Raw genomic sequence first — 17,736 nt, 5'->3', positions numbered from 1 at the left:
TTCACAAAACTTCTAGCGTACACCTAAATTCCTGGATTAACAAGGAACCAACTGATACAACTTTTAACTTTAGGTAAGAGATCCTCAGTGTTTCCGCCATAATCTCCACGCTCATCAACATTCAGCATTTCTAGCTTAAGGCTAAAAGAGTGTCAATACACACCATTCACTAAATGCTTACCTCTTGAAGAGGCAGTGCCTCTTGCAAGGCCCAGACTGTATGCCTTGTGTCATTTCCAATAGGTCTAGTACCAGAACGAGCTCTATGTTTATCAACAAACATATGGCAGGAAGAACAAYTGATTTATGACTCATTCTTCTGTACAGTTCTGAGGTGCCTAGGAATTCCTACCACAGTGGTCACAGGCTTCATGTTGGCTCACAACAAAAGCAGTTCGAGTGAATGAGGATTATGATGAAAATGGKACACTGCTGATACATTACGAGATTGTCCATGTCTGGTGAGAAAACACAGCATGGCCGAAGCAGGAGTCTGAGACAATGCCTGGGTTTCAGAAACAGAGAAGGGAAAAAGACCAACAGCTGCARGGAAATGGGTGGGAGAYAGCTCAGCTGGGCTACCTGATCTGTTCTTAAGAAATCCCAGGAACAGAAAAACAAGAATGCCCTATTCATAAGACATGTAAAGGAAGAAAAACAGMCAAGTCCAGCTGCAGAAACTCCATTTGTACCAAATAATACAACCTTTGGCCTCCCCAACATTCACTGAGCTCTTCAGAGGGAGTATTAATGCACTGTGACTCAGACAGAACTTTCCTGTACCTCAGTGCTCAATCYCCAGTTTAAGTTGGTGATGGTGYGTCCCTCACAAGATTTTCCATGTTTGGAATGAATGCTGGATGGCTCAACAGGACTTGCTACCAAAGTTTAGTGGGTGGCAGGCACTGGATGCCACCTATCAGAAGAGCAAAGGTAATGTGTGACTCTGTGATTCTGTAATATATCAAAGATAGACCTGGGGAAGAGGAATGTGGAATAAAGCAATTTGATATCTTTCCTTTTCCCATACATAAAGRCAGGAACTGTTGTACAGTATTTCAGATTCAAATTCTCTGAAAAGGAGTGCTCTGCTCCCACATATTAYCCAGATTCCCCTCTCAAAAGGTAACTCCTCTTTCAGAATCTACTACTGAGATCTGCTCTCCTGATCCAAATCTACCACCTCATCTTAGCCTATGATATTGCATCTCCCTGGCTGCAGTCCATCACAAGAGAACATAGTAGCAATGAATTCKGGTAAAGCTTGCTACAGCAGCTTAAGTTATTACAATTTCCAGATGTCTCTTTTATTCTGAGAGATGCTAGCAGATGGTCAAAAAAACAKGMTAAATCTTCCCAGGTTAAAGTTTTTCAGGCAAATCCATATGCYCTGTCAGTCAAAATCCTTTAAGTTCTCCAACCAGAAACACAACAGTATAACTAACTGACCTGTTAGAAACAGTTATCTACGGCACTGCCAACATAATTCACCTCCATCCGTCTACCTTATATTTACCTCTTTACATTAGTAAACAGGAAAGAAGACTAACTTGTCTGCTCCCCCCCTTTTTTTTTGTCACAGGTTCTCTTCAGGAAAGAAAGGTGCTTGAGAAAGCCTACAAAAAGAWAAAGAACGCTGAGAAAAACAGCAAAACAGAGTTAAGCTCCATTCCTACTGCCCCTGAAGAGACAGTTAACCTTCTTATTCACCTCCAGTCTGACAATTCTCTGCAAYTGGGACAGGATGTCCCACTTGCCATTTAAGTGTTTAAYCATGGTGATGGAGAAAAAAGTTGTGTCTGGTASTCAGGGCTCAGTCTGTACATTATAACAGCAAGCCTATTACCCAGCTTTGGAAGGAAGAGCTTGCTTTTATTCTCAAAATGTCTAGCTCTCAGTTAATGWAAAAAGCACATAGCCATTAGTTTACAAAAGGTTGCCTAGATAACTGGCTGCAGGTGATTCAAGTAACCTTGGCAGGGGTGAGAGCAAAACAGGCTATGGCACATGCAATCCGTATACCTTAAAATTTTGAATTYGCACATCCATCMCAAAATACTTAGATTTTAAATGGCTGCAGCTTTTCATACAAAGTTGCATATTACATGTTTTGGGAAGCCATGCAGGCTAAGACTAGGCTAAACTTACCATCACTTATGTATTTTGCTACTCTATTCCAGCAGAAACCATGCTTGTCTTTTATGTTTTACTCACTGTACAGAAAAAAGGTGAAAGCCATTTGCTTAGGCTGACTGCTATGCTGACAGAAGACGAGAACTTCTACATATAGTTTGTCCAGGAAGAAATCAGCATTTGCAAATCCCCTCTCTCTACTGAYGTTAGATCAACCTGCCATTCTATTACTGAAGCAGCAACAAAACAACTTTCATASAGCAGAAATTTTGCTGGGCTCAGTGGCTCTCATCATGCAGTTGTCTTTCAAAGCACTAAGATATTATCAGYTTTAAAAGAGGTGCGTTGAACTGCACTGTTTCATACAGTACTCCCACTTCTAGCTTGTCCATGCTTGAGCACAGGGAAATCCTGATTACTCCTAATTTACTCTCTAGCCTGAAAGTTGGAAGCTGCATTAGAAAAYCACAGGCAAGGAGTGTAGTTCAGAAGACAGCTTTGCCTCTTCTGGCATCTGGCAGTCCAGGCTGAGACTTTTGCCTCAAAAAAAGWACTTCGTTTTAATCTTAGATGTTTCCCTTTCCTTCTTTCAATTCTGACTCATTCCCTTCTCTCAATAGTTTCCAGAAAATATAGTACAGTACCAGACAACAACTGCAGAGAACAGTTTCCTGAACCCTTTCACTGAACACCTGGGGAAAYRTGTCATACTGGTTGCAGAGCAAGGGTTCATTTTTAGACATAGAAAGTACAGGTGGGTGCCAAGTGGCTGACCTAAGAATGATAAATGAAAAACAGAAGCTACAAATCCACACACAGGAAAGGTTATCCCCTAAAATAATAGGCAACGAGGTGAGAGAAAGAAACCACTAYAGTGAAAAGTCACAAACATTCCCTTCGTTATTTACATAATGTGGGAGATTTCAGYCACACTGCAAAAGAGAAAAGGCAGAGACCAGAACTTTAAACAGGTRKTTAATAACAAAATTGAAGCTAGTATGACATTTGTGAAAGCTCCAGCTCCTAAGTCCTAGGCAGTGAAGGGAAAACCCCTACCAACATAAAGTATAAGAAAGTGCYAAAAAATGAAGAACTAGGCAGATTATGAACATTAATATGATACTTACAGTCCAGTGAAYTAAGTCATATAATTTGGAAATTATTTGCTGTTTCTCTAGCCACTTGAATATCGTTAAGTGATAAAAGTCATACTGTGCCATGTAYTTCCACCTGTTAGCTACAGCCAGCAATAAGAACAGTTCCTAGTTATGGTTTTAACAATCTCTTCCCTTTCTCTGCTGGAGAACCAGGCATATCAGAGTTAGTCAAATATCATCAAAAGAGGCATGGTTTTCTGCACATGAAAAAAAACAGCAATATTTCTCTCAATAAACCACACAACGACAAAGTAACCCTAGGTGTCTCTATGGGGAGTTCAACCCTCCTCCTACAAATCCCTCTCAAATTGCTGTCAGATCAGAATTCCAAAGCAGTAGCTTAAATGGCAACTTTTTTTTTTTTGGCATCTCATTCTTGTCTAGCAAATGCATCACCAAGGCGCTGGGAATTAAAAATACAAAGAACTACATCTCCTGTATCAACTCCCCTCCTTGCCTTTCAGGTTGGGCTCTGTGCAGTCTACAAGCACTAGTTAGTGCATATCCCATTCTCTCCCACACAAGCAGGGTCCAGAAGACTCATTGCACATCTGGACTGGKTTTAACTCCAGAACATAGGCAGAATGTTCAAAAAGACACTGTATTTCTCACCATGCATACTTGCTGAACCCACCACTGCTTAGTCAATTCTTTTTCTACCCACTGCAGAAAGAATASCTTAGAACTTTAAAATGACGACAGATGTTGCATTTTTCTAGAGATGYCCTTACTTCCACAGATTCTTTGAAGCTGTTAAAGCAATAAATAATTGTTTATACCTCTTTCCAGGGGAAGAGAGATAGTTCATTCTTCCCTATGGTTTGAAAGAAAGTAGGAACACTGCTACACTTATTCTAATGATTCATTTGTTGGTTTGCAAAAGAAGCAAGAGCCTTTCCCTTCTGTGTTTAGCCTGCCACACAAAAACAAATAAAATCACCCRTGCAAATCTAATATTTTATTGATCTTTGCACTCCATGGTAGCTGTAATGTGTTAAAAAGRGGCACATTCACAGCATTAAGATGCAATACTGCATCATTCCAGGAGATGAAGCAAAACTAACAGCTTTTGCAATAGCAAAGGGTGACTTCTCCCTTTGAAACATCTGTCAAGAGACAGTAAAGTTCTCCCCTAAAAGAACTTCCCTCATCATTCTCCTATAGATAGAGAACGGCCGGACAGATTCACTAGGAAAGCATATATCAGAATCAGAGGCAGCAACACAAGCTGACATAGGAGAGCTAAAGTTCACCCTGTGTGAAGTTCTTGATTTTGTCCATGTTGTGACTGACTGCACCATTGAGAAACTGCACCCAGCCTTCCTCTGATGGTGGACATACGTGGCTTGTCCTGCAAAAGCAGAGGAAATACATTAGAAAAGCATCCTGGGTGCCTCATACCTGTTCACCTGTACACTAGAGAAGTCCTCACACCACATGGCTGTAGTGAAAGGCTGAATTACAACAGCAGAAAAATACTGCTGTGCCTCTCAGAGCGCTTGGAGCAAGGAAGAAGTCATATTCTTGTCTCTAATCTGAAACCCTGACGCTCTTGTTTTCAATAGGGACTGTTTTATTCCTATCATCCTCTTCTTATTCCCATTCCTTTGCTTCCAAACATACTAAAAATAAGCATTTACTATTTAGAAATTTGAGTCATCCTTGAACAGACGCAGAAYATCAGCTTTCATATTAGGGATCACATGCTTGTAACTCATACTCACTTTGCAATCTCCAAGACTTTCTTTAATACTGATGCCAATTTAGCAGCCTAGAAAGAAACAAAAGGGAAACAAAGTGAAAAATTAATGGGAAGAAAGGGCAAGTGCAGGAATGTTCAATACATATACACCCAAGAATGAATAAAACTGCCATAGACCCTGATGCAAGAGGAAGCTAACACTGCCATGCTAGGAGTGTCTCCCAACCTACTGCTGAATAAGGCAAGCAAAAACACAAAGCAAAAAGAATAACAACAAGAAGATTAAATATATATATATATGTGCTTTCTTCTTAAAAAGATAAGCCTAAGATAAGTTGGTGATTACAATTAAGACATGAAGTGACTATGTACAATTGCTTGATATTAAGCTTGGTATTAAGCAATGTTTAATATTTTGTACCGAAAGATCAATGCACTGGCCAAATACAAGAAATGTGAACTAAGATGCAGAATAACAAATCTCAGATATGAGGAGGTGTATACATAAATTAGTTTGGAAGGAATCTCTGGAAGTCACCTAGTCCAACCTCCCACTCAAAGCAAGGCCCACCTCAAAGTTCCATCAGATTGTTCAGAGCCTTGACTAGTTTTGAAAATCCCCTAAGATGGAGATTCCATTATTTCCCTGAGCAACCTCCTCCACTCCTTAATCACATTCACTGTGAAAACCTCAAAATKTTAGTTTTAATTCAGATCGCTTCATTCATATAAATCCACCTGACATGGAATACACTGACAACCTTAGACTCCACTTGCCTGAGATACTGTCACTTGACATCTCTATGCACAACCCAGATTCAAGCCGAAAGTGACCATGCTCTTCCTTGAAGGAGTAAAGTGAAATAGATTTCCACGCCAAGGAAGCTAAATGTGTAAGAACCAAAGGGGATTCCTCATCCCTAAGAGTGGACTACTGATACAGTCACTGACATCCACAAGATGTACAATCCCTATAAATTCAATTTTCTCTCCTTCTAACAGCTGATTAGATTTGCATGCAGGGTACATACTTACATTGAGTCGCACAGCCAACTGGTTCATAGGGGGATACATGCTCAGCGCCAGCTCATCAACACTAGAACAGAAGAGAGTCACCATTTAAGAAAAGCCCCTGATAGGACAACTCATAGGACATCCTTGGTCAAAGTCTACACCTATCCTAACAATGAGACATCAGGCTTTGGTGCCCAGTCTCACCCTATTCCTGCTCACAACCACAGCCCTACCTCAAGGCGCAGAACATGTTCATTTCCTAATCTGCTCAGGTCTCGACAGCCTATGCCATAATAGCATCTTCAAACACAGCAGCTTCTACTGCCAGTTCACAGATTCAATTTTGTATAATTTTTCCTGATCCACCCTCTTGAACTTCAGAAAACAGACAGACTGCTCCGAACAGAAAGTAACAAGGTGAGAGACCCATTTACCTTGGACTAATCTCATTAGCAATGTCTGCAAGGTCATCCAGCTGAGCAATCTGCTCTGAAGAGTCAGCTTTTCCATGAGCCTTCACTACACCCAAGACCTTCTTCAGGCAAGCTTTGGAAGCCTTCATTAATCCCATGCAGGGCCCAAGAAGCTTCCGGTCAGCTTCTGACCAGTACGTATCTCTGTTGCCTCGAAAACCTAGGTCCTCATCTTCCATGATATCACTGTAGGGGTCTTGGCCTTCCATCAGAGCCTGAGAATATAGATGCATTGAAAAACCTACGGCCCAACATCCACTCCAAGAGCACTCAGCAAAAAAGGGAAAACAACATTTAAAAATCATACAGTTTATGGAAGAATCTCAGTTGCCCAATTTTGGTAATCCTAATGAGACTGGTTAAAGAAAAACAATCCCCTGATCCAGTTCAACAGTGAGCAGCAAGAATCTGGCAGACAGTCTCACTTTTACATCAGCCTAGAACCACTCACATTCAAAGACATGCCTTTGTGAAAATGCTACATATGTTAGCAAGATGAGACTTGTTTGGTTTAAAAATTCATTAAGATCCAGACAACGCAATAACCTAGCCCATATCAAACCTGATTCAAATCACAGCCTGGCTATAAAACCATCCCTGCATTTTATCAGTGAAGGTTTACTGCCTTCCTTACATGTTCCATTTCTTCCAGAGCATCCTTGACCACAGCGAGACATGCAGCTAGAGCTGACACAACTGCTGCCTGGTTATCTGCAAGAACAAAAGGAAGAAAAATCTGAAACTGAATCAGTTCCCAACACTCACCTAAGTTTTAGACCATTAAGATCTTGATATCATAGGACCAAACATGTTTGCAGAGTTCAGAGATGCATTGTTGCTATGAAAAGAACCTGATATGACTTCCAAGTTTATGCACTTCAAAGTAGAGTTTTGCAAAATTAGTGTTTCTGTCTTGTAGTAGCTACAATATTTTTCATAAGGGCTATCAGTATTCTAAGACCACATATCCTAGACCTTTTTTTCCTGGCACACACAGTACTCACCTCTAGGCAGGCTGGTTGCTTGCTCACATGCCTCCCACACACCACCAGTTGATATAAGTTGTTCCTGACACAAGCTGAAACAAATCAGAGCCACTCAAAGTTAGAATCAGTAACATTGCTCTGTTAAATTGTATTTTTCTTTTCTGTGGTCACCAAGCAGCTCATCATTGGCATCTTGCACCTGTGGCAAAGCAACAGGTACCGGCTCCTCCTGAGTTTAAGCACTATTTGTAAAAAGAAGCTGGAGAGCCACAGAGGCCTCTCAAGGTGCCTATCTATATATTTTCCAGAACCTATTCAAATTAGTAGACTGTATCAGAGACTGATGATTTCTGCCTAAGGGCAGTGGTCTGTAATCAGTGAAAAGAAGTTCCGTAATATCTCCCAGAAAGCACAGTGTTCCAATAACTAACTTCAGAAAGTCAAGCAATCAATATGTAAGACCATCCACCTCAAGGGCATGAATTGTCACCAAAGCAAACACCATCCCAGCCTCTTCATGCAAATTCTGCTCCTAGCTCCTCTCCTTGTCACAGAGAGCATGAAAAGCTATTCTTTCTGTACAAAGACCCACTTGGTTACTAGATACTGTAAGGGCCTTAAGTGGATTCCACCCTCCTAGGACTTTAGCTGGTTCAGAGTTAAAGAGTTTAGCTGGCTAAGCCCAGGGTCAGTTCTTTTGCTGATAAGAGTCCTCAAGAAAAAAGTTAGAAGTGAAGACCAATCCTTTGTTCCCCTCAAGATACTTTTAAGCTGAGTATCTCTGGCTGGGTTGTGTCTGTGCTACATAATAGCAGTACAGCAACTACATCTCATACCTCAGTGGACCCAGTTTCACACCTCTTGATTTCAGCCCTGATCCTGACCCACTTCTTTGAATTCCTGGGTTGATCTTGGGCCCAGTCCACCACTGATCCAACTGGGCAACCATTGGTCTGTGTCTGACCCTGGTTACTGCTTCAGGATCTGACCCTAGCTTGCTAGCTTAGCTTCCCCACTTGACCTCAAATGTACCTTGTCTATACAGACTTGTCTGATGATCTGAATTCTGAACTGAAGGCRGCCAACTTTTCCAGGCTATCTCTGCTCGCTCAGATACCATAAGACTAGGCCTTTGCTGGTGAGGGTGTTGCCTTTGCCTGCTTTATTGCAATGGTTGGCTCCCTCCTTCCCTTTAGGAGCAGTTAGCATTTGCTACTCCCTAAGAAGTATGCTTGCAACGTTTTCTCACTTCTTTCCAGAAAAGCACTACCTTTGCAATGGAGTATTGACAATTGTTTCTGTGAGCTGGATCATTCCTTCCACCACCTCAGTAATAGCATCTCGTACCATCTTCCGAAGAGTAGTACCTATTTGAGGTTGAGAAAAATGAAGACAGCAATGACTGAAAGCATTATCAAAGATGAACACAGGCAGCTCTGTTCATGCAGACGCAAGATATGTTACTGGACTTTGAAGGAAGTGACATTGGTTATTAAGTTCCAAAAGAATTTTGGGTGAAATCTTTGTGTTTTATAAATACAAATATTCAATTACCTTTCCTAAACTATCATCCTTTCACAGCAGGAGATCCAACAGAATAGCCAGTTGCATAGCCATAACCATAACTTGCAATATAACCATGTTGCAAGTTTATGGAACAGCTGACAATGGAGCTCTCTTTACTCATGGACATGTGCTTTCCTGTTGATATTAGGTCTTACTGGACTCTGAAATACTGCACTTCATCATACAGTGATGAAAGAACTAGCACTACTCTGCTGAATCTCACCTTGTCCTTTGGGGAGTGAGTAGTACACCGCGGCAACTGCAAGAATAGCATTTTGGACATCTCCACTCAGCTTCTGACAATCCTGAAAATGTATAGACAAAAGGATTAATCAGGAAAAATGCATTGCTGCATTCCATTTGGAGAGTCTCACAAGTAAACACTTAGAATTCAGATGATTTTGAAAAAAAAAAAGACTCTTGGAAAGCACAGTAATGGCCAACTCAAGAAACAAAAACAGCACAGTGGTAAGTTACAGCATTTAGGCGTTTCTAAAGTTGCAAGTGCAGAATGGATTAAACTGCTAGAGTTGCACACTCACTGTATGCATCATGCCTTTCCTCACAATTTGGTAACAAAAAATACCCCACTAGTCTGGTTGACATGCAACAGAGAAGAAAGCTTAGATCATTATTCTGAATTTGTGGTCCTTTTTCCCCTCTTCCAAACATAAGTGTTAAAGTTTCTTGTGTTTAATAGTAAAAATACTTCCATTTTTACACAGGCCCAAGATCCACTGTTTGATCCATATATGGTCTCCATCAACAAGCTGTAATGTACATGCTGTAACTTCCCACCTTGTGGAGGTTTTCACTCACCTCTGCAGAAGGCAGTGGGGGCCTTGAGAATGCTAGACTCAGTTTTGTTGCTTCTTGTGATGCTGCTTTGAATGTCTGACCTAAAAATAATCCAATGCAAAAAAAACATATTTGTCAGGATCTTAAAAAAAAAAAAAAAAAAAAAAAAAGACAAAAACAAACAAACAAAACCAGAGCAGCTAGATGAGCAATGTCTTCTCTGATGCTGCTTTGCCCTAAGATTAATGCCAGATTACAGTCTCTCATTCCTAGATATGAAAGAACATAAGCTAAAATCTACAAAGGAGGGGAAAAAAAATGTCTGTTGCAGTTGTGTCACATTAAATTGTCTACTCGGCCAATTCTGAAATCCACAGTCACATATTTTCTCTTAGCTCCCTGACAACTTTACTTGAACTTGCCAGCTGGTTTTAACCGAGACCAAAGTCTTTAAACACTCAGGTCATGACAATTACTTCATAGTACCCACTGCTTTATCAGTAACAATGCCGAGGAACTGAGGACAAGCACAGAAACCCTGGCTGTAGACCTTCCTGATGATCCCTCAGGTAACTCACAGCCAGGCCGTGTAAAAACACCAGCATGCCACTTCTGCCATTGCAGCTACCCACGAGAACTGTGCACGGAGCTCTCGCGGGGGTGGCCTCATTTTGCCCCGCTCCGCCGCCCGGTCTCTGGCCCGCCACCCGCTCCATACCGAGAGCGTCCCAGAAGCGCGGCGGCTCGAACGGCCCGTGGCCCTCGCCTGGTTCGCCCTCTGTAAAGGCAGAAAGATCTCAGCGGGGCCCGAAGCAGCGAGGCGCGGCCCCAGCCCCGGCCTTCACCTCGGACCCGCGCCAGCGCCGCGTGCAGCGAGCCCCGCAGCTGCCCCAGCAGCTCCCTCAGCGGCCCCGCTCCCGCCGGCTCCATGGCAGCGCAGCGCCCGACGGCGCCCCTCGCGGACGTCACATCCGCTTCCGGACAGCGGCGCCGGAAGGGCGGTGGCAGCGCGAGAGACAAGAGGCGTGGGGGCAGGAAGCGCTTTATTGGCTACAGGGAAGAGCGCGAGCGCGGCCCGGGCCCAGCTAGAGCAGCCTGCGGAGCTCGGCCCAGTTGAGCAGGTTGTTGGCCGTGTCGGACCAGGCGGCATGCGTGGCCCCGTCCATCTCGGAGGCCAGGCTGTTGGTGCTGTCCAAGTTGTGGTTCGTTCCCCCGATGGCTGCAGAGCACTCGGGGCACACGCCCCTCTCCATCGCCCCCCCACACTCCCCGATCACGTAGATGTGCCCATTTTTGCACTTGAACCAGTGACCGCGGGGACAGCCAATAGCACTGACAATCTGTACCCGCTCTGCCTCAGAGATGCCCAAGCCTGAGGTAGGCAGGGCACTGCAGAGCCTCTCCAGTTTAGCCTTCACCACAGCCTCATCCTCATCTGTGAGCTTCTTTGTCCCCTCGAGGATGACACGGACAGTGGCAATCTCCTTAGCAAGAGCAGGGGTTATCCTGCCGCTCGCACCATTGCATCTTGCTAAGAGGCTCAGCAAGTAGGTCACTCTCTGGATCTCAACCTGCAAGTCAGAGAGCTCCTGCCCCGTAAAACTGATGCGTGGCCTATCCAGCCAAACCTGGACTTCATCCAGCCGCTTCCTCAGCCCGTTCCTCTCACTTGCCTCGATTTTGTCCATAGAATTGGTCAGATCAGCTAAACGGCTGTAGAAGTTAAGCTGGTTCTCAATTAGTCCAATGCTCTTTGAGGACAGAACAGGGGCTCTCAGTTTATCTTCCAACATAAGGTACTTAAGGGGCAGATTCCTCCGCAGAACAGCATTCCCTGCTAGCGCAGCCTGTAGGCTTTGTCTTCTAGATTCAATTTCTTGTATTGGGCCTTGTATTTTCTCTTTCACTCTCTCTATCTCATACAGACGCCTTTGTACAATGGTGCCATATCTCAGATTCTTTCTAATGGGTGTCTGACAGACAGGGCACACTTTCAGCTTGATGACACCATCATCTTCATCCATATAGTGATCAAGGCCTTGGGACTCAAAAACATGGCCACAGTCTTCCAGCTGTACAAATCGAGCATCTGGATCTTCTTCAAAGCCAAAAAAGATCTGGGTGACTTCTTCATGGTCACAGACAAGGCACTTCTTAGGGCAGGGCTCTCCACACAAGCCAATACAAGAATGTCCACAGGGCAGTCGTTTCGTACACGGTACATTGCAACGAGGCCTATTACATGGTTCAGAGCAAAGACTGGTACACTGGTAGTGCTGACATCGCCACTCACATGGCTCTGCACATGGCGAACAGCTTTCTCCACATTTCTTTTTACATCTGCTGTGAATGCAATGGTTCTGACAGTCCAGCTGACACGGAGGGCATTCTGTAGTACATGGCTGCTGACACCTGTGGGAACAGACTAAGAAGCGTTTGCATGGGCTTTTACAAGGCTTATGAAATCTTCCTTCAAAGCAGGTATGACAGGAACCTTGGCATACATGGCCACACTGCAGTGTGACAGAACACTTAGTTTTACATTCCACAGGCATCCCATGTTTCATCTCCTCACTGATCCAGCACTTCACTTGCTGGATATGGCCACATTTCAGTGCAACTGTAACTAGCTCAGGACACCTCGTATTGCATTCCTGTCCACAGAATTTATTGCATGTGTGTCCACAATTCAACTTTTTCTGACAAGGTTCCTGGCAAAGAAACTCAGCATCTGGAGTAGAGCATGGCACCATCTGTCGGTGGCCACACTTCGAAATAATTTTCTCCACTTTCACCATGCATTGTCCACAGGGCTCATAACACAACTGTGGACAGCGATGCCCATCTTTACAAAGCACCTTCTGACAAGGTTTCAGGCACTGATACTCTTTGTGCTCTGTGTCATATGGATGACATGCCCTCGTGCAAACATGTCCACAACTCAATCGACATTCACAGGGACGACTGCAGCCTCCTTCTGGAACCCTAATGAAATCTGCTGCTGTAGATACCAGTGTCTTGGTTTCAGGGTGGTTTTGGCAACAAAGCATCAATGAGCGGCCAATGTAGCCTTTCTCCCGGAGAGTGTGAATGATCTTGCTCCAGAGAGGTATCTTACCGAGCATTCTCATGTTTCCAATACAATACAACCCTTTCTTAGCTCTGGATAATGCTACACATATCCGATTAGAGATCTGCAAGAACCCTGATCTCTCTTCTTTGTTGCTCCGCACAAGTGACAGCAGGATAATATCATTCTCTTCCCCCTGGTATTTATCTACAACATGAACCTTCACTCCTGCAAAGGTCTTCGCTGGCATGAGCTTGCGCAGACAGAAAAGCTGCCCAGTATAGGTGGTGAGAATGGTGATTTGAGAAGGTAGATAATCTTGACACAGGAAATACTTGCACAACTCCACTACAAATTGGGCCTCGTGTGGGTTCTGGTGGCTTTTCCCTTCCTGGATCTCTTGCTCAGGAAAGTCATGCTCCACAAAAAAGAGGTTAGATAAGACCCCCTGAAACAAAAGAAAAGAATCTCAGAAGAATTCCATCTCCTCTCTTCATGACCTCTTCTCACACCCCTAATTATCCCTTACTAAGCAGATTCTTTAGGAGAGGACTGCAATAGGTTGTTACTGCATACTTGAAGTATGCTTACTGCATACTTAATTGCCTTTTACATTTCCATACTATATTTGGAGGAGATTCAGAGCTCATTAGTGACATTGCCAGTTACTCAGAAGTTATCTAGTAGTTATGGGTTTAGTGCATTATCTGTTCACCACAACAAAGGACTGAGGCTACTTCTCCCCTCCCTGCCAAGAAAGAATACTTTTCATGTATCACATACAGATCTCTAGCTTTCCAACAAGCTGTCCATAATTGCAATAACTGCTTTACAATTTCATTTGTCACCTTTGTTGGTTACTGTGCTAGAGAGAATAATGAAATTGTGGGGTTTTTTTGTTTGGTTTTTTGTTTTTGCTATCTCACATTTGTTTCAAGGCCAGATGGGACCACAACATTCTCCAGAATTGTTTATCTCATAGGAGACCACAAAATGAAATAGTGTATTTTAACTAAGACAGTTTATACCAAGTACCTCAGATTTTGAAGATACCAAGAGGATACCTGCAACTTTCCTAGATAGGTTAGTTCCAATAAATAATCGTCCTAACTATAAATTTTCTCCTTCCTGGCTTCAGCATTCCTGATGCTGAAGTGAACATGGTTTTGGGTAAAACATTCTCATTCAGTTATACAGCTTCCAAGTAGTGAGTATTGTCTTTTCATGAACAGAGTGTTAAGTAGACTAAGTTACTGTAATCCTTTCTCTGTAATCTCCTCTAATTCCTTGTCCCAAAGTACCGAGTGGTTTGACTCCAAAAGATGCAAGACATAACATAGCTGTGTGATCTTGGCTGTGAAGTCTAAAGAAAGTTAGTTATGGCAGAGATTTGTGATTGCACAAGTCTGCAGAAAAGGACATGAAAGACAGGATAGGTAAAATTACAGAGGTACAGTTGTTACTAGTTCAAAGATAAAAAGATAGTACAAACACGGAAAGAGAAATCATAATTGGGATGGGGCAAGAAAATAAATATTGGAAAAGTGGGAGTTAGTGAAAGACAGAATCTCAGCAATATTGAAGAAGCAAAGGCGGATCCTCTTCCTTATGAGGCTTGCCAAGCTTGCGAAAGTACTTCAGACATCTTACRGTGAGGCAAGCATACTATCTTTCATTTCATACCATTTTCCAGTCTAGTGGAAAATGTGAGGGTTGGAGGCAGTCTGGGCTGCAGCGACCACGAGATTTTGGAATTCACGATCCGGCGTGGAGGAGATGGGGTGAGAAGTAGAATAGCTACCCTGGACTTCAAGAGAGCTAACTTCGACCTCTTCAGGGAGCTCCTTGGAGCAGTCCCCTGGGTCAGGGTCCTAGAAGGAAAGGGGGTCCAGGAGAGCTGGCTGATATTCAAGCGCCACTTCCTCCAAGCTCAGGATCGGTGTATCCCCACAAAAAAGAAGTCGAGTAAGCGGGGCAGGAGACCTGTATGGATGGGTAAGGAATTACTGGACAAAGTGAGTGAGAAAAAAAGGGTGTACAGCTTGTGGAAGAAGGGACAGGCCACATGGGAGGAATACAGGCACGTTGTCAGAGATTGCAGATGCGAAATGGGGAAGGCCAAAGCCCGGGTGGAATTAGAGTTGGCGAGGCAAGTCAGAGACAACAGGAAGGGTTTCTATAAGTATGTCAATAGCAAGAGGAAGACGAGGGAAAACGTTAGTGCACTGCTGAATGGGGAAGGGGCCTTGGTGACGGAGGATGCCGAGAAGGCAGAGTTACTAAATGCCTTCTTTGCCTCTGTCTTTACTGCTAAGACGACCCCCCATGAACTGCAGGGCACAAATGGAAGAGATGTAAATGGGCTAGAGGAAGACCTTCCACGAGTTGAGAAGGATTGGGTTAAGGATCACTTAGGCAAACTGGCCACTCAAAAATCTATGGGCCCAGATGGGATGCACCCGAGAGTGCTGAGGGAACTGGCCGAAGTTATTGCTCAGCCTCTCTCCATCATCTTTGAGAGGTCCTGGAGAGCAGGGGAGGTGCCCGAGGACTGGAAGAAAGCCAACGTCACTCCAGTCTTCAAAAAGGGCAAGAGGGAGGAGCCAGGCAATTACAGTCTGGTCAGCCTCACCTCTGTCCCTGGAAAGGTGATGGAGCGGTTCATCCTAGAGAGAATCTCCGGGCATATGGAGGAGAAGAAGCTGCTGAGGAGCAGTCAGCATGGATTCACCAAGGGGAAGTCATGTCTGACGAACCTCATAGCCTTCTATGATGGGGTGACAGGCTGGCTGGAYGAGGGGAGAGCCGTGGATGTTGTCTACCTTGACTTCAGCAAGGCTTTTGACACTGTCTCCCATAACATCCTCATACGGAAGCTCCGAGACAGTGGACTAGACGAGTGCACGGTGCGRTGGATCGAGGGCTGGCTGGATGGCAGAGCTCAGAGGGTGGTGATAAATGGGGCCAAGTCCAGCTGGAGGCCTGTGGCCAGTGGTGTCCCCCAGGGGTCAGTGCTGGGCCCAGTGCTGTTCAACTTGTTTATCAATGACCTGGACGAGGGCACGGAATGCACCCTGAGCAAGTTTGCAGATGACACCAAGCTGGGTGGAGTGGCCGACACTCCGGAGGGCTGTGCTGCCATCCAGAGGGACCTGGACAGGCTGGAGAGTTGGGCAGAGAGGAACCTCATGAGGTTCAATAAGGACAAGTGCAGGGTCCTGCACCTGGGGAGGAATAACCCCAGGCATCAGTGCAGATTAGGGGTTGACCTGCTGGAAAGCACCTCCACGGAGAGGGACCTGGGAGTCCTGGTTGACACCAAGTTAACCATGAGTGAGCAGTGTGCCCTCGTGGCCAAGAAGGCCAATGGGATCCTGGCCTGCATCAGGAGGAGTGTTGCCAGCAGGTCCAGGGAGGTGATTCTGCCCCTCTACTCAGCTCTGGTGAGGCCGCACCTGGAGTACTGTGTTCAGTTCTGGGCACCCCAGTATAGGAAGGACGTGGAGCTTCTGGAGAGGGTCCAGAGAAGGGCAACCAGGATGATTAAGGGAATGGAACATCTCTCGTATGAAGAGAGGCTGAGTGAGCTGGGCCTGTTTTCTGTGGAGAAGAGAMGGCTCAGAGGGGATATGATTAATATGTATAAGTTCAGGAAGGGAGAATGCAGGGAGGAAGGGGACAAGCTGTTTTCACTGGTGGCSAGCGAYAGGACRAGGGGTAATGGCCACAAGCTGAAGCATAAGAAGTTCTGTCTCCAGSTGAGGAGGAACTTCTTTATTGTGAGGGTGACAGAGCAGTGGAACAGGCTACCCCAGGGAGGTTGTGGAGTCTGCTACTCTGGAGGTCTTCCAAACCCGCCTGGATGCCACCCTGTGCCACATGCTGTAGGTGTGCCTGCTTGAGCAGGAAGGTTGGACTAGATGATCTGTAGAGGTCCCTTCCAACCTTAAATATTCTGTGAATCTGTGAATCTTAATAAGTCATTAAATTCTAGATGTTGGTTACAGACATGGTTACAGGCAATCATGATTGATTTATATTTTTAAGCTGCATTGATCCTGCTTGCAGATTTTGTGTACAGATAAAGGTGTAAAAATCAAAGAACCTATCTTACAAGGGAGCTTCACAAATTATATGTTAAGTCCCACTTGAGGTTTCTTTCTAGCTTTCAATCACATCTTTCCTTTAGTCTCTCTTCCTTTTTTCCCTGCTTTTCTTTTAAAGTCAGCAATACTAGATCCATTTGCAATTGAATGTAAACTGTAGTCACCACAATTTACAGTCACTAAAGCCAGGCACAGGTACAAGTTATTTACCTGTTGCTGTATCACTGGTTTTCTTGATTTAAATATCAGTTTCATTAGCTAAACTTGAGTTGAGAGTTAAAAATCCATAAATATTATTCTACACAAACTTATTTTAGTCAGTAACGGAGAACAAGAAAAAGCACTTGGGCTGCTGAAAACTCACTTTTATGTTTTCGTATTTCAGGACAGATGGATGGTTCTCCAGATCTTGGTATATATGAGGATTGAGAAGCTGGGCAATTTCAGGACGCATGCGGTGCTGAAACACAAAGCAGCTGTGTATCAATCTTGAGGAAGAAGCATCATATTTCCCAGCCAAATACCTGTTGTTTCACTGTAAATGCAGTAGCCAGATACAAAACAAGGGTGAATCCACAGTAAGAATCAAGATGGGAACCCTCCTTCCAACAGCAATTAGTAGGTATGGCTACCAAAGTACCTTCATGAAAATCATTTGACAAGGCTGTTGCAATAAGCATGCTAATATCTGTGCAAATCTGAATACAACAGGGTTCTAGATTAAAAAAAAA

General features: G+C 44.1%; 2 protein-coding genes across 2 annotated transcripts in view; both read right to left on the bottom strand.

Moving 5' to 3' along the window:
- The window catches only part of CCNDBP1 (cyclin D1 binding protein 1), a 37,150-nt gene extending 26,391 nt beyond the window's left edge, over positions 1 to 10,759 (bottom strand). The window contains exons 1-11 of the mRNA XM_026048317.1: positions 10,675 to 10,759; positions 10,548 to 10,607; positions 9,851 to 9,930; positions 9,255 to 9,336; positions 8,736 to 8,832; positions 7,484 to 7,557; positions 7,114 to 7,190; positions 6,441 to 6,694; positions 6,028 to 6,088; positions 5,015 to 5,061; positions 4,544 to 4,641 (exon numbers count right to left, since the gene is read on the bottom strand). Coding sequence (XP_025904102.1) covers positions 4,544 to 4,641; positions 5,015 to 5,061; positions 6,028 to 6,088; positions 6,441 to 6,694; positions 7,114 to 7,190; positions 7,484 to 7,557; positions 8,736 to 8,832; positions 9,255 to 9,336; positions 9,851 to 9,930; positions 10,548 to 10,607; positions 10,675 to 10,759 — 1,015 coding nt within the window. The remainder of the gene's footprint in view (positions 1 to 4,543; positions 4,642 to 5,014; positions 5,062 to 6,027; positions 6,089 to 6,440; positions 6,695 to 7,113; positions 7,191 to 7,483; positions 7,558 to 8,735; positions 8,833 to 9,254; positions 9,337 to 9,850; positions 9,931 to 10,547; positions 10,608 to 10,674) is intronic.
- Positions 10,760 to 10,908: 149 nt separating this feature from the next.
- The window catches only part of ZNFX1 (zinc finger NFX1-type containing 1), a 15,188-nt gene continuing 8,360 nt past the window's right edge, over positions 10,909 to 17,736 (bottom strand). The window contains exons 12-13 of the mRNA XM_026048316.1: positions 17,370 to 17,465; positions 10,909 to 13,347 (exon numbers count right to left, since the gene is read on the bottom strand). Of these exons, the coding sequence (XP_025904101.1) occupies positions 10,915 to 13,347; positions 17,370 to 17,465 (2,529 nt within the window). The 3' untranslated portion in view covers positions 10,909 to 10,914. The remainder of the gene's footprint in view (positions 13,348 to 17,369; positions 17,466 to 17,736) is intronic.

This window comes from Nothoprocta perdicaria, unplaced genomic scaffold, assembly GCF_003342845.1.
Source record: "Nothoprocta perdicaria isolate Ctin4 unplaced genomic scaffold, notPer1 scaffold_530, whole genome shotgun sequence".
Classification (NCBI taxonomy): Eukaryota; Metazoa; Chordata; class Aves; order Tinamiformes; family Tinamidae; genus Nothoprocta; species Nothoprocta perdicaria.
Note: the sequence above shows the minus strand (reverse complement) of the source record. Positions and strands in the feature narration are given on the sequence as shown.